At 42.5% G+C, this 25,236-nt stretch overlaps 1 protein-coding gene across 3 annotated transcripts; it reads left to right on the plus strand.

Annotated features, from left to right (window-relative positions):
- CCP110 (centriolar coiled-coil protein 110) lies at positions 1-25,236 on the plus strand. Of its 3 annotated transcripts, none has more exons than XM_002711769.6 (15): positions 1-221; positions 4,833-4,988; positions 7,916-8,044; positions 10,251-11,895; positions 15,395-15,525; positions 16,011-16,188; positions 16,730-16,869; positions 17,346-17,462; positions 17,794-17,895; positions 18,084-18,200; positions 19,066-19,139; positions 19,681-19,743; positions 20,394-20,453; positions 20,959-21,044; positions 23,342-25,236. In XM_002711769.6, the coding sequence occupies exons 2-15, from the start codon at positions 4,848-4,850 to the stop codon at positions 23,392-23,394; spliced, it is 3,036 nt and encodes a 1,011-aa protein (XP_002711815.4). In that variant the 5' UTR covers positions 1-221; positions 4,833-4,847; the 3' UTR covers positions 23,395-25,236. The 3 variants fall into 3 exon arrangements, with proteins under 3 accessions (XP_002711815.4, XP_051703421.3, XP_002711816.4); XM_051847461.3 differs by having other exon boundaries at positions 15,398-15,525; XM_002711770.6 differs by lacking the exon at positions 20,959-21,044.

Raw genomic sequence — 25,236 nt, forward strand, 5'->3', positions numbered from 1 at the left:
GGAAGTGCCCGCCCTGAGAGGTGGAGTCTAGGTGGCGGCAGCGGCGGCGGTTGCCAGGAGCCCGCGTTGTCGCTTCTGAGACCCGTAATATGGCGGGGAGGAGGAGGCGAAGGCGGCGGCGGACCGAACTGTGCTCTGTCAGTAGAAGTTGAGCCATTTGCTTCCTCCCTGACAAGGCTCGTGGCGAAGGGAGAAAGTCTGACGGGGCCGTGGGGCATCAGGTTTGTGCGTGAGGAGGGGGCAGGACCCTCGGCGGGTGGCCGGGGAGAGGCGAGCGGGACAGGCGGAATTGGCGCCCTGAGGTGCCGAGGGCGGACTGTGTGCCGGCTCCTGGGCCTCGAGCCCCTGGAAGGGCGCCGGGCGTGGGGAGGCGGGAGCCCGAGGCCGGTGGTGCTGGGATGCGATGCTCGGATGCCGGCCGCACGCAGCGGGCTCCATGTCCGAGGAGCCGGCTGCAGGGTGCGGCGTGCAGGGCAGAAGGGCGCCCGAGGCCGGAGAGCCCCGTTCGGGGGTCGAAGCTGGGGGTGTTTTCCCCCGTCTCCGTCCCGGGCTGTGCCTGGCCCTTTCGAAACCGGCGACCTGGGAGCGCCGTTTGCCTCGCCTCTGCGACTCCGGGGTGGAAGCATGGCGAATCCTCTGGATCGCCCCTGATGCTGCTGGTTGGTTCCCAGCCTTTGCTTCTTATCCGGTGATCACCCCAGCCCCCTACCTCTGTTTGGGCACGTGGCAGTCGGCTAGAGATTGCCTTGGTGGGGAGGGGTCTGCGCACGGCGGCGCGATGTACAAGCAGTCCCGTGTTTTCCAGTCGCATTTGCATCCTACCAGGAACCCAGCACTGTCACTGCCCGCCCTCTCCCCCTCTCTCCTTGGAGTTCCTAGTCTCTTGCTACAAATCATCACTGGCATTCTCTTCTTCACAATGCGTGGACGATTTCTGTGTGCCCTGTGTATGCAAAGTGCATTCGCTCCTTGGATTCTCACGAACTACCTGTGAGACAGGTGTCCCCATGACCCGCACTTTACAGAGGAGGAAGATGAGCTGGAGGACAGCCTCTGGCTCACCAAGAACGCCCAGCCAGGGTGTGCCCGAATGTCACATCTTCCTCCTGGCGTCTCGCACTGCGTGTGTGTGCTGCCCGGGTGAGGCGCGTTCTACATTTGTTATGCCCCCCCCACCCCCCCCACCCCAGATTAAAAAGAAGAAATGCCGCTTACTGCTGCTACAGGAATTTTATGCTGGCAGGGGTCCCGATGGGTACCCAGTCAGCTCGCTTCTGCCCACAAGGCCGGATCTTGGCCGTGTTATTTTTGTCATTCTCTGCGGTGACATTTCTGGCTGGTAAGGAGCAGATAGGACCCTGAGTTCCTTGGGTTTGTCAAGAGGCTCATTTGAATAAGGCTCAGCAGAACTCTGGCTCATAAGCAAAGAAGAGGAGGCACACAGCCGACGTTATTCCTGGCTGTGGACCGGCAGTGCCTTGTGGTTGGATTGGCCTCGTAGCCAAGGCTCTGTGGAAGTAAAACCTGGCAGCAGAGGGATTGTGGTAGAGAAACAGTGCCTGTGCCCCACGCCACGCGGGATGCAGACGGCTCACTTTGTAAGTGGCTCCCTTTGCAGCTCACAGAGAGCCGGGTCAGCAGGGAAACTTCGTTCTCTGGATTCCATCCTTCCTTGCTAGCTCTTTTGCTGTGTCGCCCACCCTCTTCCTTTCCCTGGCTTACCTTACTGTTGGAGGGAATCAGCTGATTCATGTATTCACCGTTCTTTACTGAGTGCCAGCTGCGTGCCCGCGTTGTTCTGTGCAGTGGGGATGCAGCGGACAAGGCTGCGAAGGTACCGGCGCTCACATGGCTTACGTTTTAGCGGAGGCAGACAGACAAAACCAGAGAAAGACAAGAGAATTTCAGAGAGTGCTAAGTCCGAAGACTGGAAGACAGCAGGGTAACGGGGTAGTGGCTGAGGCAGGGTAAATTTAGAAGGGCGCTCAGGGCTGGTCCTTGTGAGGAGGTGGCACCTGAGCTGAGACCAGAGGCAGGAGGGATCCTGCTGTGGCCCGGGATCAGCTTGCAGTTTCTGTGACCTCCATATCAGCACTCATACTTGAATAGTTGAAGCACTGTCGCATGCTGTACGTTATGCTACAATAATAATACCAGCGTATTGCTTGTGAAGATATGTCACAAGGTTTATGGGAAGATGGAGCTAAAAGACAAGTTTATTTTGTTAGAAAAAAAAAAACTTTAAAAACATATATCTTACTTATTTCAGAGGCGGACACACACACACAGATCAAGATATTCTCTGTCTGTTAGTTCACTCCCCAAATGCTCGTGGCAGCCGGGACTGGGCCTGGCCAAAGCCAGGAGTGGGAACTCAGTCCAGGTCTCCTACACGGGTGGCAGGATTGCAATTACTCGAGCCGAGTTTGCGTTAGCAGGAAGCTGGAGCCTGGAGCTGGGGCCAGGTATGGAGCCCAGGTGCTCTCGTTGGGGACCCAAGTGTCTTGATTAACAGCTGGGCCAAATGCCTGCCCCTGGTGCAGAAAGCTTCTGCAACCCATGCGTAGGTTTTTCATTCTATGCATTTCCCACGGATTTTTTGAAGACTGCTCATCCATCTGCAATTTGTAGTATATACATTTGCTATTTAAAGAATGTAAATAACCTTCTGAAACAATGAAGCATCTGTGATGTTGAAAGAAAAATAAAGCTGTTGCCATGGAAGTATTTTATTTCCTTAAACTTTCCAGATCTTTAAAATTGAATTTTGTGCTCGTGTATTTATAGAAAGTATAGTGCATGATTTGCATGCCGGGTCTATTTCTGTTCCCTGGAACGCTGCAGATGTGGATTGGGTTTTCAAACATACTTTTGAGATACTTTAGCATAAATGAGTTTATCTGAATTGCTCTTGCAGCTTAGCTGCTGCATATTTTGGTTGTTAAGAGAACATAGTGTAGGTTAAAACAGACTAAAACATGGTTATGTAGGGACTGGCTTTTGGCTCCTGACTCCAGCTTCCTGCAGGTGTGGACCGCAGGTGGCAGCAAAGATGGCTGAAGTAATTTGGGTCCCCGCCACCCACGTGGGAGACTTGGATTGAATTCCTGTTTCCTGGCTTTGGCCTGGCCCAGCCCTAGGTGTTAGAGGCATTTGGCGAGTGTGCCGGCATATCGGAGCTCTCTATCTCTTTGTCTCTTTTTGTCTCTTACATAAATAAGGTTAAAATTTTTTAAAAGATAATTATGCAGTAAGGTTTTTTATTTTTGCTTCTTTTAATTTATTTTTGCTTACTTTTTATGAATATAAGCTTACAAAGTAATCTCATTCACACTCTAGAAAACTGTTTCTTTGAAACTAAACTCTCACTTTGCATATGATGGGTGATCCCCCCTAAATTACATAGGCATCCATAATTGTAATCGATAGAATGGTAGCAAGAGGTTTTATTGATAGAACTGCTAGTTGAGCAAAAGCAGCTTTACATTTTATTTTCCATAATCGAATCATAATTCTGAATATACTTTTTCCTCATTTCTTATTGCATTACAATCTGTCCCTTTCACTTTAGTATGCTGAGTTTTTAAGTGCCTAACACAGTGCCATACTCTATCTTATTTCATCTTTGCATATCCTAGATCATGAACTGAGTTCCTCTGCCTTCTCTCTCTTTGTTAAGCAGTTAGTTGTCTGAACAAGAACACTCACAGGAGCATTATTGCGCGTCGGTTTTCTGTTGCTGCACTCACACGACTGCTGGTTAGGACTCTGCTGAAGTCTCATCTCTCCTTGCTTATTTCAAGGACGCGGTGCTGCCTGTAGTGTTACGCAGACAGGCAATCATAAATATTTAACAGTTGCTGAATGAATGTGGTGGCTAGTCCTAGGTGCATTGTGCTTTCATAGCCACATCACCATTTTCCTGAAATTGCTGGGCTTGTTTACAGTAGTTAGCGATAGTTCCGATTTTAAGCAATAAAATAAAATTCATACCAGAGACAATAGATTTTTCTGTTTGCCACTTTTATTTATTTATTTTATTTTAGAGACAGATCTCCCATAAGCAGCTGGGGTGGGGCCAGGGCACAGCCAGGAGCCTGGAAGTCAGTCTAGGTCTCTCACGGCAGGGACCCACCTACTTGAGCCGTACCTACTGCCTCCCAGGGGTGTGTATGTATCAGCCGAAAGCTGGCATCCGGGCACTCGAGTATGGGACGCGAGCATCCCAAGTTGTGTCATGACTGCTGTGCCAGCTGTTTTCCACTTCTGACTGAACCGTTCTCCGCTTGTGCCTGTGGAATCAGAATATAATCTTAAGATAGGCCAAGCCTTTGAACTTCATGACAGAAAAAAGGAAGTAAATAATTAAATAGCCTTCCCCTCTTTGTTGTTGTTTTTTGTTATTTGCCACGGAGCGTTTCTACCTTTGCCTGCTAGAGTTTTTCTTGTGCTGTGTGGATAAGTCTTGCTAAGGAAGATGGAACACCCTGTTTGCAGTCTGAAGTTAGTAAAGCGGGCAGAAGTGTGCTTCCTTTAAGGTTTCACGGGGGTTTTTGTGCTCTTCGACCCGGGTCATGTCACGTTTAGAGGCTGATTTACGGGCAGAAGGGTTCAGATGGGTTTCACGGAGGAGCAAGTCTTGGCTGGGCAGGGCCTTGAGATGACTTCCTGGACCCAAGAATTGGCTCCTGACCAGAACTGACACTTCCGGGAAGGCCAGTTTTAGGAACTGTGAATTGTAGGAATATTTAATGCTCTACAAAATGGGCCAAATCATTACAGTGCATTTTCAGTTCTCAGCTCACGAAGGCTAACCTTTTGCTGTCTCGCAGTGTGGCTGTTGGACGATGGAGGAATATGAGACGTTCTGTGAGAAGAGCCTTGCCAGAGCCCAGGAGGCCTGGGTACGCAGCGAGAGCTTTCTGCCCGCGCAGTGGGACGGCGTCTCGCTGATCCGCTTCCGTGGGATGGCCGTGCTCTCGCCACTGGTAACCTTTCTTTCTTTAGAAATCATTTCTGTTCTGTGGTTCGCCACTAAGGCAGTTCATGTAAAAACAAAAGAAAGGCGTATAAGCGTTTGAAAAAAATGCCTTGACCTGATCCATAATTAGAGAAATACAAATGAGCAGGTTTTGCCTCCTAGGTTGGCAGAGATCTGATAGAACCCGGTGTCCTTAGGTGTGGAGAGACTGCTTTTCAGCCATTTTTGCTGAGGCACTCAGTGGATGCTGTATTTTGGTGAGCAGTTTGATAATACTGATCAGAATTTAAAAGTATTTATAACCTTTGACTCAGCAATTCCAGTTTTGAGACTATCCTCCAATTGCATGTGTGCCCAAGAAATACGTACACGCCTTATGTCAGATAGCGGAGCACTGAATGCCCACGTTAACTAACCGTGCTGCATTTGATAGAATGCGAGTCATGCTGTTGAGATGAGGTAGACCTGCGCGTGCAGGCATGGAGGGGCCTCAGGTTGCCCAGAAGTCGTGCTGTAGCCGTCAGGGGCCGCAGAGCAGGGCTTCCAGGTCCAGGCTCTGGAGCGTTATAGCCTGGTTTCAAATCATTGTTTTGCCACCTGTCTACTAGGTGAGCTTGGGGTCTATTTCTTTATTTGTTAAACGGGCATAAAAGTAGGGTCTCCTTGATGAGGCTGTTTTGAGGATAAATTAATACACGTAAAATGCTTGGAATACTACCTGGATCATAGGAGGTACTCAGTGTATGTTAGCCATTTAGGTGCTTATTGTAAAAGGATGGTGCTCAGGTATTCTTTCTCTGGGGAGTGGTAAGGAAATATAAGACGGTAGAGAAGACACACTTTTTGACTTATACCGTTTGGTAGTCCTTGAATATTTTACAAACGTGTGTGACTTTAGCTTAAATCAGAAAATTAATATTGGAAAAACTGAGTTAAATTTTTTAATGTAACGGAAGTTCAGAGATCAATATTTTTTGCCTGGCTTTTAAATTGTCAAACACACAGAAAAATTGAAAGGACAGGCCAGTGACCACACAGATCTGCCACTTGAAGTCAACATTTTAATATTTTCCCATCTTTGCTTTTGTTATGTTTCTGATTTTTATATGTATGTGTGTATACATATATACACATACCAAATTTTAAAAATAGCTTAGGCATTTGAAAATTGCAGATTTATAGCATTTCTCCCTTAAATATGTTATATAGGACATTCTATGTAAAGCTCTATATTGTTATTATACTTTAATAATAGTACCTTTAATGGCTCCAGTATTTTTATACTCAGATTTTTCCTTTTGTGTTTAAAATGTTTTTTACAGAAATTTTTTCTAATCTGGATCCAAAGTTCATAAATAACATTTGCTTGTTATATTTCTATAATCTCTTAGTCTAGTATTGAGTATTGAAAATTTTTTTTTGGACAGGCAGAGTGGACAGTGAGAGAGAGAGACATAGAGAAATGTCTTCCTTTACCGTTGGTTCACCTTCCAATGGCTGGTGCGGTTGGCGCACCGCGCTGATCCGAAGCCAGGAGCCAGGTGCTTCTCCTGGTCTCCCATGTGGGTGCAGGGCCCATTCTCCAGCAGAGAAGCAGAGGAGCAACTGGACAGAATCTGGTGCCCTGACTGGGACTAGAACCCGGTGTGCTGGCGCCGCAGGTGGAGGATTAGCCTATTGAGCCGCGGCGCCACTAATGTATTGAATTTTTAAAGAGAGTAGACTAATTAGATTTTGGATTTTTTTAATTCATCTAATTGTTTCCTCATGATTTAAAACATTTTTTGTTTATTTTTCACTTTATTTGAGAGACAGAGAGAGGTCTTCCATCTACTGCTTTACTCCCCAGATACCAGCAACAGCCACTTTTAGAAATTTATTTGAAAGATAGACACGGAGAGAGAGTGAGAGAGATTTCCATTTGCCGGTTCACTTTCCAGATACCTGCAACAGCCAGGGTTGGGCTGGGCCAGGCTGAAGTCAGGAGTCTGAAATTCAGTCTGGGTTTTCCACATGAGTGGCAGGGACCCATGCATGTGAGCCATCACCTGCGCCTCCCAGGGTTCATGTTAGCAGGAAGCTGAGTCAGAGGCAGAGCCAGGACTGGAACCCAGGTGCTTGATAGGGAATGTGAGCGTTCCGAGTCGCAACTTAACTGTTGCGCCAAACACTCGCCCGTTGAGCATTTTCTTGAGGCTGCAAAGGTGAAAAGGTGCACTGATGATAAAATTAAAAGTTGAGGGGGCTGGCGCTGTGGCGTAGCAGGTAACCGGTTCGGGTCCCACCTGCTCCACTTCCGATCCAGCTCTCTGCTATGGCCTGGGAAAGTAGTAGAAGATGGGCCAGGTCCTTGGGCCCCTGCACCCACATGGGAGACCCGGAGGAAGCTCCTGGCTTTGGATCAGCACAGCTCTGGCCATTGTGGCCATCTGAGGAGTGAACCAGAGGATGGAAGACTTCTCTATCTCTCTCTCTGCCTCTCCTTCTCTCTCTGTGTAACTCTTTCAAATAAATAAATAAATAAATCTTAAAGGAAAGAAAAGTCGAGGGTTCTGACTTGTTAGTAAGGAAAGACTGCCAAATGGAAACTCAGCAGTGGCTATAAAGGGCTCATTTGATTTGCAGTGTTTACGGCATTTGATAAATGGGCAGGCTTTTTTTTTTTTTTTATCTTTTAGCTTCTTTTTCAGTTGAGAATCATTTATATACAATGAAATGCACAGATCTTTAGGTTGCATTAATTTTGCTGTATGGTATATGCCTAATACCCACCTGCCCCATCCCAGGTAGTACTCCCATCCATAGTTCATGTTTCTTTCACCACTGACTAGCTTTGCCTGTTGCAAATGTTTTTAATAACCCTGGTTCAAAACTTCCTAATTTTATGACATTTTTATCAATAAGAAATGATTGTGTATTTATGATGTTTTGCAGCTTAACACTGAGAAAAGGAAGGAGATGCAGCAAGAGAAGCAGAAAGCACTCGATGTGGAAGCGAGAAAGCAGGCTAATAGGAAAAAAGCCTTACTAACTCGTGTCCAGGAGATTATTGACAACGTTCAGGTGTGTAACTTAAGCTCTTTTTAGATTCTAATGAAGACATCATAAGGTAAGCGTTGATGCTAATTTTTCAGAAGTGTATTTGTGCTGAACTAGAGTTGGATTTGCACTTAGCCTAATTACCAGTATACTTTCCCGGTACGTTTGAGAAGCTTTGTAATTTGTGTTATTCTATTTCAGTTACTTACTTGCTTGTTAGTGACGCTGGGCACTCGAGTCAGCCGATGCTTAGACAATGGGGCCATACCCTGAATATAATTGCTCATTGTCTGGATCTTATGACTACCAACATTGAATTCTCGGTGACAAAGTGATGTGGTTGGCTATTGTAGTTCACCCCTGAACTAATCAGACTGTTGACTAAATGACCTCTTTCTCGTTCTCTGCTAACGTAAATAAGCGCCCCGATTTTTCTGCTCTTAGATACACAGAATACAATTTAGGTCAGAAAACAGAATTGCTTTGATGCATCCTGAATCTAAACCGAAGCCATTTAAACAACACATTCACAACTTTTGCAGTTACTTCGATCTAGGTTAATATACATTTGTGTAAACACTTTGCTTTAAGATCTGAATCATTTCACAATAAAAAGAAAAACAAATTAGGCTGGACAAATTATTTCTTGCTTCTATGGCACTATTTTGCTGGTTATGTCTTTTTGTTTTTTATAATCTTAGTAGTTTATGGTTTAGCTTTGTGATTCATTATGGGTGACCCCTGTATACAAACTACCGTCAGGTAGCTCCTAGTAACTGCTCTCTTCATATCTGTGGGTAGGAGGGAGTGTGGGTAGTAGATTTTAATTTGCAGATTATAATTACCGTGTATATTAAGTTTAAAAATATACTTAGCACTAATTTAACAGTAAAAGGTGGGTTTTTGACTTCTTAGATTATTTCCTATTATAGAAACAAAATTGTCCATTGAGGGAAGATGTCTGATGTGCCACTAATAAAATTATTGCTGAGCCTGAAAACTTTTAGCTTAAAAGAACATGTACAATGTTGAGCTGTAATGAATTATTCAGATTGAGAAATTTTATATAATAAAAATGTATTTCTACTTCATCTGTGATAATTTTTGTGGTTGTTGTTTAACTTGTTTAACCAAAGGCCTAGGGGTGTACAGAAAACACGGCTGCTGAATATCATAAGTGTGAAACATGAGATATCTTATGTGAGGAAATGATCTCTACTGCCTACACCTGTGAGCGTGTTCATGGCTTTGGGGAACATGAGTCCCTTTTGCTTTATTTTGGTCCTGAGGTTGTGGCTACACCTTGTTGTGCTGTTTGTTGCATAGTTCAGTACCTGGAGACCATTACATGTCTTGGGATTTATAAGGTAAAATAGGAGGACCATATGGTCTGGGGAAAAAAAACAAGCACTTGCAAAACAACCTAAAAATCTTTTAATATTTAGGATTTGGGAGTCTACATTCATGTGAGTAATACTGTAATGATTTCTTCCAGTTTAATGTATGCTTGTATAACCTGTATACAATTCTCATTTTAAAGTACCCCAATTTTACCTACTTTGCGTACTTCAAAACAGGTTGCTATTTCAACTATCAGTGCATCTTAATGAATTTTATTTTTAATCAATTGAGTTTTAAGTTGCAATATTTCTAATTTCTATGTAATTTAAGCTATGTGGTGAGCTGTCATTTGGAACACATCTTCATTTTATGGAGGGGTTTTAGTTAAACCTTGATGTAAACATGTGAGAGAAAGGGGCAGTACTAAATTATTTTATTTTTAGTTTTTTGGCTTAATCAGTAGTATCCTGGACAAGGTAGTCCTGACTGGAGGGGGAATCATTTATGTAAGACATTAATTTCTTCTATTTATCACATATATTATCACTCTCAGATGACAGCTCTCATAGAAGGAAGTGTTGGTAATGTCGATAATCTATAACCAGAAGAAAGTTAAGGAAAATACTCCTATTTAAAGATTCAGTTGCACATGGATATACATATATGCCTATGAATATATATCATATTTGTATCAGATTAGAAACTTTCCTTCTTTTCTCCTAATAGATAAGCTAGGATGACCGACTGATGCCTTTTATAATGGTTTCAGCTCCATACGATCAAATGTCCCAACTCGAAATCTTCTATTTTGGTTTTATTGCAGAAAACAATAAAATGGAAAGCTTTCTGTGCTTGGAGAAAATACTAATTTTTCAATTTCCTTGATCAGGTTAGAAAAGCACCTAATGCCAGTGATTTTGATCAGTGGGAGACAGAAGCTGTTTACTCGAATTCAGAAGTCAGGAACTTGAATGCTCCTGCTACACTTCCCAGTAGCTTGCCAAGCCCTCCTGAGCACTCTACTTCAGCAAAGCTTGAAAAGATAACTGGAATTTTGCCATTGGATGACGAGGACCCGGGTGAAACTAACGGGCTGGACTGCTCTGGGGATTCAGGGGGGCTGACTTCTCCAAAGCAGTGTGATGGCTCCGATCCTAGTCGCCCAGACATGGAAGCTTCTCCAAAGCCCTCCTCAGCCACCCCACAAGAGATGCTTCTTTCTGATGGTCTCCTCCCCACAAAGGAAGGACAGGATCCATCACCCTCGGCAGAGGTCATCCCAGATCCCTACGTATTGAGTCTCCAGAACCTGATGAAAAAGTCGAAAGAATATATAGAAAGAGAACAGTCGAGACGCAGTCTGAGAGGTAGTGTGCGGAGGAGTGTTCATGAGACTCACTCAGACAAAGAAAATGATGCTGTCAAGGTGCCTGACGGTCTAAAGGAGAAAGCGCCGTCGACGAGCAGGCACCACAGCTCAGGCCTTCCTGACAAGCCAGGCCTTCCTAAGTCAAATGTCCTCCCAGGTGCTTCCACCCAGGCAAGCAGCAGGACCCTGTCTGTTTTAGCTAGCTTTCCTACAGTGGGCATACCTGTACAAACTGGCCATCCCACCGTTCCCGATTCGGATTCTGATTTTAAAGTCACTCCCACTTTGGTTAGTGAAAATCATGTTGTCAAAAGTCTTACAGGTTCCTGCGCCAAATTACCTAGTCCGGAGCTCAGCACGAGTCCTAAGATGCACCGGAGGCGTTCCAGGCCGTCGTCAGCGTGTCATATACTCATTAATAACCCGATAAATGCCTGTGAACTAAGCCCTAAAGGAAAAGAACAGGCAGTGGACTTAATTGTTGAAGATACTGATGAAAAAACAGACGTACCTGAAGCCGTGCCAGAGTCCCCCGTTGATTTACCAGGCGTGTGTTCGAGCAAGGTGCACGTCAGCAAAATTGCATGTGAAGCCCCAGAAGATAGCACTTCAGGTCGGTCAGATCAGGTGTGTCAGTCTGCACGCCATCAAGTAGAAAACAAAGTTTCTCCTGGCCCTGGTACCGTGGAAGGTCGGTCAACCTCCGAGGAGAGAGGAGCACACAAAATGAACAGTGCGTGTACTGCAATGCCAAGATTGCCCGAACCGCGTGCCACTAGTCCGTCTCAAGCAGGTCAAAACTTTGGACCCGCGAGTGGACTCCAGTCAGCCAGCACGTTAGAGAAAAACTACAATTTACATATGGAACTGAATAAGTCTTATGATGTAAAAAACCCTTCTCCTTTACTGATGCAGAACCAAAACACCAGACAGCAGATGGACACACCCCCAGTGTCCGGTGCAAATGAACAATTTCTGGATAACAGTTTTGAGAAAGTTAAACGGAGACTTGATTTAGATATCGATAGTTTGCAAAAAGAAAACTTCCCCTACGTCCTAACAACTGGAATGGCTGAACAGGAAAGGCAACATTTACCAGAGAAAAGATACCCTAAGGCATCTGTCTACAATAACAAGAATAAAATATTGGAAACTAGTTTGAAAGGTAAGGAAACTTTGAGGTGTTTGTTACCTGCCAAGAAGATGGCACCTTATTGTAGTACCATTTACAGTTTTTATGAGAACAGAAAGATCCCCCATCTGCAGGCTCACTCCCCAGATTTCTGCAACAGGCTGCTGCAGCGGCTGAAGCCGGAAGCCCGGAACGTGATCCAGGTCTCCCAGATGTGTGGCAGGAACTCAGTTACTTGAGCCGTCACCAGCTACCATCCAGGATCTGAGTTAGAGGGAGCTGGAGTTAAGAGGGGGAGCTGGGAATCAAACCTAGGTACTTCATGTGGGAGGTAGGCATCTTAACTACTAGGCTAAATACTGACCCTATGTTAATGCTTTTGATTGCCATTTTGCAAAAAAAAATTTTTTTTTTTCAAAAGGACTCTTAATTTTATTTACCTTATTAAATAGCAGATACCTGGCTTATTGCAATTTAGATAGGCTTTTATTAAAGGATTTTCTCACTTAATTGATGAAGCTTTCAAAGCACACTTGATAAAAAGATTTATTTATTTGAAAGGCAGAGTTACAGAGAGAGGGAGAGCCAGAGAGAGGTCTTCCATCTGCTGGTTTACTCCCCAGATGGCTGCAATGGCTGGAGCTGAGCTGATCTGAAGCCAGAAACCAGCTTTTTCTGGGTCCCTGATGAGGGTGTAAGGGCTCATGGGCTTGGACCATCTTCCACTGCTTTCCCAAGCACATTAGTGGGGTGCTGGATTGGAAGTGGAACATCTGGGACCTGAACTGGTGCCCATATGGGATGCTGGCTCTGCAAGTGGTAGCTTTACATGCTACACCACAGTGCTAGCCATATCAAATAAATAAATCTTTAAAAGAAAAGAAATAGTTCTCTTTTTTTTTTAAGATTTTATTTATTTGAGAGGTAGAGCTACAGTCAGAGAGGGAGAAACAGAGAAAAAGGTCTTGCATCCACTGGTTCACTCCCTAAATGGCCGCAACAACCAGAGCTGGGCTGATCCAAAGGCAGGAGCCAGGAGCTTCTTCCTGGTCTCCTACGTGGGTGCAGGGGCCCAAGCAGTTGGGCCATTTTACACTGTTTCCCAAGCCGTAACAGAGAGCTAGGTCAGAAAGGAGGAGCTGGGATATGAACCAGTGCCCATATGGGATTCCGGTGCTGCAGGCAGAGGCTTAGCCCACTATACCACAGCGCCAGCTCTAAGGAATGGTTCTTCATTGACAAAAAATTATTTTAAGTTTCTGTTGTATTACATTGATAATAATTTGTTGTCATAATTCATAATTCTTCATTATGGGTAAAGAAAACATATACATCAAATAAAGTTAGTGCTTGGGCTTATAAGGAAAATAGGGTAGAGCACACCACTTAAAAGTTGGGCAGTTTTGGGGCGGATGTAGAATGGGTTGTGCCTGAGACATCAGCATCCCATATTGGCATTGGTTCGAGTCCCAGCTGCTCCACTTTTGATCCAGCTCCTTGCTAATCCTCCTGGGAAAGCAGCAGAGGATAGCCCAAGTATTTGGACCCCTGCCACCCATGTGAGAGACCCAGATGGAGTTCTGGGTTCCTGGCTTTAGCCTGGACCAGCTGGGCCATTGTGGCCATTTGGGAAGTGAACCAGAGGATGGAAGAACACTGTCTCGCCTCTCTCTGTGACTCTGCCTTTCAAATAAATAAACCTTAACCAAAAAAGAAAAAAAAAAAAAAAAAAAAAAAACTTGTGTGCAATTTTATAAGGGCTATAATAAGAAATAAAATTGATACACGAGGAGCCAACCTGGATCTTCCAGTTGGACAACAGCATGGTTGGATACTGCCTCGGTAAATATCGGAAGGACACGGAGCCCAGCTAAGTGGCAGTGCTGGCAATGTTTTAATAAGCCTGTGGGAAGAGGCCAGTCATGGAGGCAGCTGGGTAGCTGTCAGAGCCAGTGAGGGAGGTGTCACGGTGTGCTGAGAATTGTTTCCAGCATTTGTTGGTGCACCTCTTTATAAAGTTCTTGGGCTGATGTTGTCGCTTAACAGGCTAAAATGCTGCCTGCAGTCCTGGCATCCCATATGGAAGCCGGTTTGGATCCCTGCTGTTCCACTTCGGATCCAGCTCCTTGCTAACGCACCTGGGAAAGCAGTGGAATGTGGCCCACGTGTTTGGGACCCTGCACCCACATGGGAGACCTGAATAAAACTGCTGGCTCCTGGCTTCAGCCTGGCCCAGCCCTGGCGGATGTGGCCATTTGGGAAGTGAACCAGAAAATGGAAGGTCTTTTTGTGTCTATTCCTCCCTCCCTCCCTCTCTGTAACTCTGCTTCTCAAAAAAAGCACCCACCCGAATTGCTGCCTGCCTCCACTGCTGGCTTTAAAAAACAAAAAGAAAAAAAAGGTTTTAATAGAGTTGAATTGATTCCTGCCGTCAAGTTGAGCAGTTGAACAGGGGGGTCTTTTCCTGTTTTGCTGACGGTTATAATTTTACTTCTGTTCTTCTAGCTCCCCTGGCCTATGAAAAGCTGCACATAGACAAATGCCTGGCTCAGCCCTGGGTGTTGAGGCCATTTGGGACTGAACCAGTGGATGGAAGATTTCTCTCTCTCTCTCTGCTTCTGCCTCTGCCTTTCAAATAAATAAATGTTTTTTAAAAATGTAGTTAGCAACAATTTATGGAAAGACTACAGCAGAACAGTAGCATATAACATGCTTCAGTGAAAATCATTGAAGTTAGTTGAATTGTAATGGATCCATGAATATATGCTATATCTACGTAATGTTTTAGTTAGGTACTAAAATATCTGGAATGGAGCAAAAGTATAAGTTACAATACCAGAGATCCTGGAGAAGGGCAAGGGTAAAAAATAGTGGAGTGGCTGGCATTGTGGTGTGCAGGTAATGCCGCCATCTTGGATGCCAGCATTCCGCATCGGCACTCGTTCATGTCCCTGCCACTCCATTTCCTATCCAGCTCCCTGCTAATGGCCTGAAAAAAGCAGTAGAAGATGGCCCAAGTGTTTGGGGCCCTGCCACCCATGCGGGAGACCAGGATGAATCTCCTAGCTCCTGGCTTTGGGCCCGAGCCAGCACTGGCTGTTGTGGCCATCTGGGGAATGAACCAGTAGGTAGAAGATCACTCCCTGTCTCTTTCTCTCTCTCCCTCTCTCTAGCTATGACTTTCAAAATAAATATATGTTTAAAAATAAGTAAGTAGCAGAGAGTTGCCATTTAGGAGCACATCCTGAGTTCATTAGAGTCAGGAGGATCTTGCCTGAGTGGGAAGTTCGGCCTCATCAGTTCTGGTGGTGATACGTTGAATGGGTGAGGAAGAGTGATGAGATGCAGGCCTTCGCTGGGTACTGTGAAATAAGAGTGGCAAAATGGTGGTTCACAGTGAAGACCCTGCCGTATCTTGATTGTATTATGTCAGATCCACACTTAGGAGCATAATTTAAATAGATTGTATTTAAATCACCAGCTATCAGACTGTTGTAACTTTTCTGATTTGCGGGACTGCCTTTGTTTCCAGAAGGTGAGGGGATCCTAAAAAGCAAGATGCTGGCGTTTGAAGAGATGCGGAAGAGACTAGAGGAACAGCACGCCCAGCAGTTGTCACTGCTCATCGCTGAGCAGGAGAAGGAGCAGGAGCGACTGCAGAAGGTGGGGTCCGACCTGGAGCGGGAGGGCTCACAGTGTCACTTAGCCCGGGAGATCTCGTGTATAGAAACTTCTGATTTCTTCTCTAACTTTAATATAAGGTGGCTGTTGATTTTGATACATGAATAGAATAGTGTTTTTACTGTCCAAAATGTGAAGTTGAGTGTTCAGATTCTTATCTGAAAGTAATGATATAACTTACCAAAAGCAGACTTTATTGAATCCTTGACTCGAAATTTTTAATATTTTTAGAAGATGTTTTATAGATACTGAAATATACATTCTTCAAGAGCTTTGTTTTAAGATTATGATAGTTAACATTTATACATCACATTTTAAAATCAGTTAAACTCATAATTTTATTTCAAGGGGAAATCTTAAATAATAATTTACTACCAGTTACATATACTTTGGCTAAGCCTAAAATGATAGTATTTGGGGATGTAGTTAAAAGATCCGGCACGTTATAATATACTGTTAATCTACAGGAAATAGAAGAACAGGAGAAAATGTTGAGAGAGAAGAAGGCGATTACAGTGGAAGCCCCTGAGTTGGACATTAACAGTGTGGCAGACTTGGAGTGGAGAAAAATCAGCGACTCTGGTTTGCTGGAATCAATGCTGTCCCAGGTGGACTCATTCCACACTTCACATTTAAATAGTTCAGGTAAACACTTAAGAATCCTTTTGCATTAACAATAAATGACCCCATAGTCAGCTGCTTTATTTCGTACACTTTCTTATAGCTGCTTTCTCCAGTAATTTCATGTCCAGCCCACTGCTATTTGCCAGCTGCTTAGTAACCAGAGAAAAATGAAATGATGGCAGATCAAAGAACGGTGGGCAGGTGTCTGTGAGAAGACTACCTCAGCACGGAAAAGACCGGGAGGTTTGGCTGAGAGCCCGGTTGTGTTCATTCGTGCGGCAGGTGATACACTTCAAGTCCAACACAGCTGTCTCCCGAGTGCTCTTGAATTGCCTCTAATCCCCAGTCCCTGTAAGAGCTTATCTTCCCATCTTCAACTGTCTGGAGGTGTTGTGTGTGTTGAAAAGATCCAGCTGGTGTCTAAGTGGAAGGCCCATCAGTATTCAGGCCTGTGTGTGGATCCGTTGCAGGGACATTGTTAGAGTGTCCCAAGCATTCACTTGGATGTTTTGCATAGTCTCATATGACATCAAGTATGATAACATATGTGTGTTTTCTTTAGGTTTCACCAATTCTGCCCTGCAGTATAGCTTTGGTTCTGCAAATGAAGCACCATTCTACCTCTGGGGATCGTCCGCTAGTGGCTTGACCAAACCCTCATTCCCAAGGCCTTTCGGAAGGGCCAAAGCTAGATGGTCTCAGGTAGACAGATTTAATGTCAGTCTATTTATCTATCTCTGTTGTTGTTTGAATTTTTATGTATTTATTTGAGAGGCTGAGAAACAGGGAGGGAACTCCCAAGTTTCCATCTGCTGGTTCACAGTGGCCCCAGGCTGGGGCCAAAGCGGGAATCAGCAACTGAAACCAATCGCGAGAGCCTTCAGTGCTCCCTCTCAGGGACTACAGAAAGCCGGAGTCAGGAGCCAGCCGTCAGTCCCAGGCACTCTGATACGGGACACGGGCATCTTAACTTCAGGCTGAGTGCCCACCCTGCTTTGTTTTTCAGACCTGCGTCATCTTAGGCTGTAAAATGAGCATCAGTATTTTTGCCATTCCACAGCAGAATAGCTTGGTTTATAGTACAGATGAAACTTCACAGAGTTCATTGTAATAGATTAAGAAAAACCAATGCTCAGGTTCTTAAAACATTGTCATTGTGTCTGTCTTATTTCTCCTAGGTTTTTAGTCCAGAAGTACAAGCAAAATTTAACAAAATAACTGCGGTTGCAAAAGGATTTCTTACTCGTAGGCTTATGCAGACAGATAAGCTGAAGCAGCTTCGACAAACTGTGAAAGTAAGGCGGTTGTAAAATATTTGGATTTCACTTCATTCTTAGTCTCTGTCGGTCTTCTGATAGCTGAGCTGACACGAGATCAGACCTTAAGCAGATCAAACATTTTTAATCACTGTAATATAGGCAGTTTATAGGTTGAGTTTTGTCAACTTAGAAAAGTTTTAAAATATTATGCAAATGAAGTCATTTGTATGTTCTGACTCCCGTTAAAGTGAGTAGTAGCAGTAGTAGTAGTTGTGGTTTTGTTAGTACTTTTGGATGGACTGAGAAAAGGAGCGGAAGTGAACCGTGGTGATCGGAATCTTTAGAGCAAAGTGTTTTTCTGTCTCAGGATACCATGGAGTTCATAAGAAGCTTCCAGTCAGAAGCACCATTGAAGAGGGGCGCTGTGTCAGCACAAGATGCTTCCCTTCAGGAAAGAGTGCTGGCTCAGGTAGGGCACGCATCCACGTGCTGCAGGAGTCTGCACACGGAAGTGCTGGGTTAGTCACTGAAAGTGAGCCTCAGTGAAAACCAGTTTCACCTTTTACTGTAGATCCAAGAAGCACCCTTAGAGCACAGTATTCTGAGCCCTAAGCTCATCTTCTAAGTGCATCCGCTGTTTTCTTCCTTTGACTCTAGTTGCGAGCCGCCCTGTACGGTATTCATGACATATTCTTTGTCATGGATGCAGCTGAAAGAATGTCCATTCTACATCATGATCGCGAAGTTCGCAAAGAGAAGATGCTCAGGCAAATGGTATGTTAAGGATTTTCTAATGAATGAGTTTCTTCTGGGTTTGAGGTAGTTGATACTACTCCTGTCATGTTTTACTGGCTTCAGCACTCTTCCCACGAGCATGAGTAATTCCCAGGATGACCAGCAACATTAAAAAAATTATTATTTACTGGAGGGTGAGAGGAGACAGAGGGAGAGAGAGAGACACTCCACTCCCCTCCACTGCTTCAGTCCCCAGATGCTTGCAACAGCTGGGGCTGGGCTACACTGAAGTCAGAAGCCAGGAACTTAATAGGCGTCTCCCACAGGAGTAGCAGGGACCTAACTATTTGAGCCACCACCTGCTGGTTTCCCTGGAGCACATTAGCAGGAAACTGGGATTGGGAATGGATCCAGGACTGGAATCCAGTCACTCCAGTATGGGATGTGGCTGTCCCACGCCACCAGCAACATTTACATTTGTAGACAGACATAAAAGGATTTTGGAGGTGAAGTCTTGGATATTTTGTGTGGATGGCTTATAAAAATACATCAGCTGCCCCTAGTTGAATTGCTTTGAAGCTTACCATGTGAATTTGACCCTTTCTGACATGACGAAACAGGCTCTGAAATGCTGTATACCAGAATACCATCTTGTATCTTAGCAGTCTGTGCTTTAAACCAATGATCTTAGCGTGGTTGGCAAAAGAAGAATGAACAAGATTTATATTATTCTTTGGAAAAAGTAATTAGCTTTTCGAATCAGATTGCTTCAATTATAAAGAAAGACATAGGTCAAAGTTTAAAATGTTGGTAGGAGAGCTTTTCCGTGCGATTTGGGAACATCCTATGTTAAAGTGGTACTACCGGCACCAGTAGAGTTTGATGTCACTTTTGGTTTTTAAAGGATAAAATGAGAAGTCCACGGGTGGCTCTTTCAGCTGCAACACAGAAATCTCTTGATAGGAAGAAGTTCATGAAGTAAGGTTTTTTTTTTTTTTTTTAAATCATGTCACCATGTTGCAACCCATTAATTCTAACCATCTCTTGGTCTATTTGTTCATGAATATTAGAAATAAAGAACAGCTAACTTTTCTGCAACTGAGCTGTTAGAAATCCCTTTTTTTTTTTGTCTAAAGACATTCATTAAAATCAGGTGGTAAAATCTGATTTCATATTTTGATAATGCACATCTTAAATTTATCAGCATTCAACTTGTGTAATGTATAAGTGATCAAGCAATCTTAAAAATAGTTAATCCTTTTATTCAATGTTTAAATTTATATGTTCTAAATATATCCTTTTACTGATATCCTTCAACTTCCTGGAAGGAAAACTTACTAGTAAATGTATCCTAGAAACTGGTTTTTACAAATTCTCTCTGAATAGTGGCATTTAATATGCTTAGTACAGGTCTTTGCACTGCTAAGTGATGACTTATCTCTGCCATCCCATGTCATTGGGAAACATGTTTTCTTCTCTTTTCTAAATACGTTGTGTCCTTATTTTTATATTGTGTTAGAGCTGCTGAAATGGGAATGCCAAATAAGAAATTTCTGGTTAAACACAATCCCTGTGAAGCAAGGTGAGAAAAATCACTCCGTCTCAGTGAGAGGTTTTTTTTTTCTTTCTTAAGAAAATTTTATAAATCCCTAACTTTGTTAATTTTGTTCTACTTTACATTACTTGTTGCTAAGTAGCTGGAGGCTCTCAGGCTCAGATTAATATGTGTTACCATCTGGTCGTGTACTGCTCACATGTTAGACTAGGTATCTCTGGACCTTTTAAAGTACATGCTATCTGTCAGGAGTTTGAGCCTGTTATGTGTCTTGAGTTCAGTCCACAGTCCACAGGACCTTTGACACTTACTTAATAACCTTAGAAAGCTAGCTTAATATTTTTTCCCTGTTTTCCACTCTTGTAAAATGAGTAATATTTTCTTCTATCGCATGGTTGAAAGGAAAAGTTGGCTTTTCAGAGTATGTAAGTGAATTATCCATAGCACAAGGGTTAAACATCTCTTTCCTGATAAAAAAAATCTAGAGTTTTTTTGTGAGCAAAATATGTGTCCCATATTAATAAACTTTAACCAATTTGCTTTGCCTTGTGGTAACACATAGGCCATATCTTTGCATTGATGACTTCTACCTCACTGTTATCTTTCATCCATTGAAAGAAAATCAGGATAACAGAATTTGTCCTTTCAAATTAATTTTTTATTTAATTTGTCAACAGAGTCCTTCAGCCAATCCAAGGACAGAATGCACCCGTTCATAGGCTACTTAGTAGACAAGGGTAAGAAAGCCCACCCCCTACACACGGATGTTTACAAGATTTCAAATAGAAGTTAGCTTTGTAAGGGAAGAATAAATATGGTGTTCTTTACATAAAGGATAACTACTTCAAATGTGATACATTTCACAGTGTTGGGAAGATCTTTTAAAGTTTTATCTTTAAAGATAACCCCCTTGCTATACTGTTGTGTGTTATATTGTAATTATCATCTTATGTTGGCATGTATTTACTTTTCACTCCATATCATTTTACTCATTAACTATTTTAAATATCCATGTAGTAACTTCAGCATCACCAAAGTGATTCTCCAACAAAGTATGAGCCATGTTGTAGTCTCCTACTGAAGCAAGTTTAGCTTTCCTTACTGTGCGTATGCATGAGACGTAAATTCTTGTCAAGCTTTTTTGTGCTCTGAACAGTTGATGCAGTGTGGTTGCTTTCTTTGAATTTTGAACATTTAGACCTTAATACAAGTGACTTATTAAATTTTTTTATATTCAATTAGAACCCCTAAGACATCAGTGAAGGGGGTTGTGCAAAGTAGACAGAAGTCTTCACAGAGCAGAGTGCCTAACAGAGCGCCTGTTTCAGGTGTGTAGAAAATTGAATTCCTGAAGTCCAGTTGATAGAAAGAAGTGCCCAAGCTGCCCATAGCTCTGGCCACACAAGTGGAGTCTGCTGTCTTTCCTTGCCACCATAACATTGGCATATTCACAGTCATTCCTATTCGTGACCCCTCTGTGCTAGTATTTTGTGGCGGTCAGAAATGTTAGTCACACTGTGGCTCCCATCTTGATTTCTGTTGTTCTGTGGGAAATGTTACATGTTTTGATTCTGGAACATTTGTAGAATTATCCATGCTTAATTCAGAAAACCTTTTCATAAATGAATAAAAGATAATGATCATCTGATGCCTAAATCTACATATGTCTGTTCATCTATGGATGAGTCTATTACCCAGGGATATTTCTATCTGTGTGTAAGGGGAATACATTTCTCTCTCTGACCACAAGATCACATGTGAATATGCCAAGTGGGAGTGGTCTCAGTCTTTTGTTCCGTAAGAGGTTTGAACTAAATCTTTCCTGCATTCATTATTTGAGGGTTATTTAAGGGCTAAGCTAAAAACTATTTTAAAATTGTGTTTATGGTGGCAAGAAGACCGATTCAGTACTGAGCTAATCCAAAACACCTAACTAAATGCTTTAATATTTTTAGGTATGTTTGTTAAGACACCTTGATTAAGCTAACCAAAATTACATGATCCATTTAAAAACTACTTTCAAAATGCTATGCTTTAACTGTACTGCTTTCTAAACATTTAAAAGGAACCCAGATTAATCACCAGGCATTGGAGATTAAACTTTTAATCAACCCTAATCTTTCTGTTAATATGCAATTAGGCAAATTTTAGAGCTTTTATTACTAAGTGATTTCCTCCGAATGAGGAAGGAACAAGCAACGTAAGCAATTTGTTCACTTAACACCATTTGTTCACGTAAGTTCAAAGACGGAACAATCTATTGATCGTAACGTTGAAATGAACGCTGACTTTTTGCAAGTATGTAGTGAATATAATTCATAGTGCTGAGATGTAGTGGGGTAATTTGAAAGGTCATCTTTAGAAATCATTAGAACAGCGGTGGACTTGGTTTAAAGATTATGTATCTGGAAGACCCTGCTTACTCCAGCGGCAGTCAGAAACAGCTAGCGTGAAAGATTGCCATTTGGGAGAACTCAGACCAAACCCCAGACCTGTTGCTTGTGAAGATATATGAAATTTAAATTTTTCTCCCATTGGTGTTACAGATTAGGATAAATCTTGGCTAGTTGGAAAATCACTGTGGAGTTAGTATTGTTTTGCCTAATATTATCACGTTGCCACAGTGATTACTCTCCATGTTCTTTTCTCATGCATTTCATCTCCACTATTTTGTCACGTGTTAACTTATAAGCAAAGTAGCAACTACCGTTTCTATTCAGTAATCCTCAACAGTGCGGAAGATGTACAGGCAGTCACTGCAATTAGTAGGGCACAAGGAAGTTTAGTATTTGGAACAACTGAAGTTGCAGGCATGGCAACCTAATCATTAGTGCAGATGAACTTAACCTTTGAATTAGCATGTATAATTAATATGTATCAAAGTACAGAACTCTCCTGTTTTATTATTTATACACAAGTACATATTTAGACAATTGAAAGAGGCAAAAGTATTTTATTCTGTTCCATAAACTGCGAATTTGGGATACTGATCACAATGCTAGCAGAAGTCCATCATTTCTCCTGAAAAGATCACTCCTGCTTAGGTTTTTTAATGGCCTCAGTTGTTCCAAGCAAATTTGAAATTGTTTCAGTTTGATCTACATGGAGACTAGCCCTGAGTCAAGCAATTTATAGGAAACTCATTTTTGTTATGGTGATAGACTGTCATACTCTCAGGTTGAAGTAGAATGCGAGAGTTAAAATATGCTGCAACACATTGGAAGTTCCTGTTTTTACAAACTGAGTTGTAATCTCTGATGTCGGATGTTTTAGAAACATTTTTCCTTATTTGATGTCTTGTATTTGACTAGAGAGTTTGTAGTGCAATCCAGAGACCACTAATTAAAGCAGAGGAAAGAGGTGATTCTGCAGAAATGGTTAAGGAAAATAACCAGGCAGAGGTGATGGTGTTCTCAGCGTTTCTACTTCTAGCTTTATTACCTTAGGCAAGTACTCTCAGCTGTATTGTCCATAAAGTGGTAGTAATAGCTTTGAGCTAGAATAATTGTAGGTAAGGATTAGATACGATGCTCTGTGTTGCTTAGCCTAGTGCCTGGGACATAGTAAGCATTTATTATAGAAACACTAACATTGAGAAATAATACTAGTTTTGCTCTATTTTTAGGAGTATATGCAGGAAAAATCCAAAGAAAGCGGCCAAATGTTGCGACAATTTAAGAAGACAACACTCATTAGGATAAAAAGTGGGGGAAGATGTAATAATCCATATATTTTTTCCCACGCAAGACTTTATATTTAACCCTGGACTCTGTTTACACTGGCAAAGTGACATCAAAGGGCTGAGCAGGTGTCTGGATAATTTGGTCACTCTGGTTAATCCTATCCCACACCCCCGTTTTTCCCCTCATACTATTAGGTTGGAGTGAAGACAAACGAGAGTTGAGTAATTGCCTCACTCTGTTCTTAAGCTATAAGTTTGCTTTATGCTCCCAGATGTCTACAGAGACCCTCTTTGTAAACCTAAAGGACTTTGGATTTATTTTTACAATATTGAAAAGACTTGCTAAGTTACAAACAAGTTCTGGAACATACGTGTCGTTCATCTGTGCATACCGACTGCTGAATTTGACAAACAAGTTGGATACCGTGCTAGCAAAGGGGAAATGACTGCAGAAGAGCGTTTTTTCCTACTGTGGCAGCTTACAAGCATGCGGGCTAGTCTCTCAGTGGCCTGACTCTGACTGACATGACCACGTAGGATAAGACACTGGCCTGCTCACTGTGGTCCACCTAAGGTCTATCACAGGAGACGCGTGGGTCACCAGTTTGGTCGGTAGCATACATGCTGGTCAAGGACCAATTGTCTTACAGAAATGCGAGGTTTCATGGATGCTATCCTAGTACTGTAAGAACTAGATTACTGGATTAGCAGATTTGTGTGCGGGACAGGAGAGCACACTCTTCAGGAATGTAGCACTTGAGACTGTGTTATCATAGCCATCTCTAGAATAAGAATACCATGTTGCATGCCGTTCTGTTTTCCATGTCGTCTGTATGTTTTATTTCTTCATAGTCTGCTTTATCTAGCATGCTTGATTTAGAAGAGAGGGAAGGGCTATAGAATACCATGACATACCCATCTTTCACACGGGGTAGTAATATTACCGAGTTAGAATTCTACGTTACTAACATATTCATTAAAAGTCCCAACCAACCACTGTTACCAAGAGAACATCATTCGATGACAGAGAAATATTGCTTAATTTATCATGCCATTTCTAAAAAGGGCTTTGTGCTTCTCACATGGACCTGGGCCTGTGTATATTTAATCTTTCTAACTTGAATTTTAAAGATGCTGGTATTTTGAAAACGCAGCCTATATTTATTCTTAATACCTGTAAGAATATGGAGATAAACATTGTTTTTTTCCCCTAATTTTCTGTTTCATTTAAAATTGAACTTACATATCCAGCGGTAGGAAGAAAAGCATAATCTACTCTGGATTTCAACTTGGCTTTTGTTATTGGGTTGCATCATTTATTGAATGAGTGAACCGGAAAACTAGGAGACAGTCGAAAAATGTCCAAGTTACCAACTTTTTATTTATGGGGAGGAAAGTATACCGAATGATTATCTCCTGAATAAGGTCGACTGCGTAATAACTCTGAACACTCAGGATACGGCTTGTCCATGTCATTGTGAGTCTCTCCAGTAAGACAGAGCTCAAGATTTTGTGTATTGTAATACAGATTAGTTGAAACTCAGCGCATTTGAGAAAAAGTTGTGACTAGTTTTAGGTTAAGAATGAGAAATTTGAGTGCTTTTAATTTAAAGACTAAAGTGTGGGGTTTTATTTTTTTCAATGTTCATAGCTGTTTCTCATTAAGTGCCATTGTTTTGTGCTTTCGATGAATTTTTATTTATATACATTATTTTTATCATTATTTTTACTTTGACCAGAATGTCCATTAATGTAAATTGTATTTATTTTTATACTTTAATTTTCACTAGTTTTGCTTCTAGGCAAAATGCAAAATAAACTTTTTTGTCTTATAGAAA

The sequence above is a fragment of the Oryctolagus cuniculus genome, chromosome 19 (assembly GCF_051225735.1).
Source record: "Oryctolagus cuniculus isolate XC-2025 breed Fujian yellow rabbit chromosome 19, ASM5122573v1, whole genome shotgun sequence".
Classification (NCBI taxonomy): domain Eukaryota; kingdom Metazoa; phylum Chordata; class Mammalia; order Lagomorpha; family Leporidae; genus Oryctolagus; species Oryctolagus cuniculus.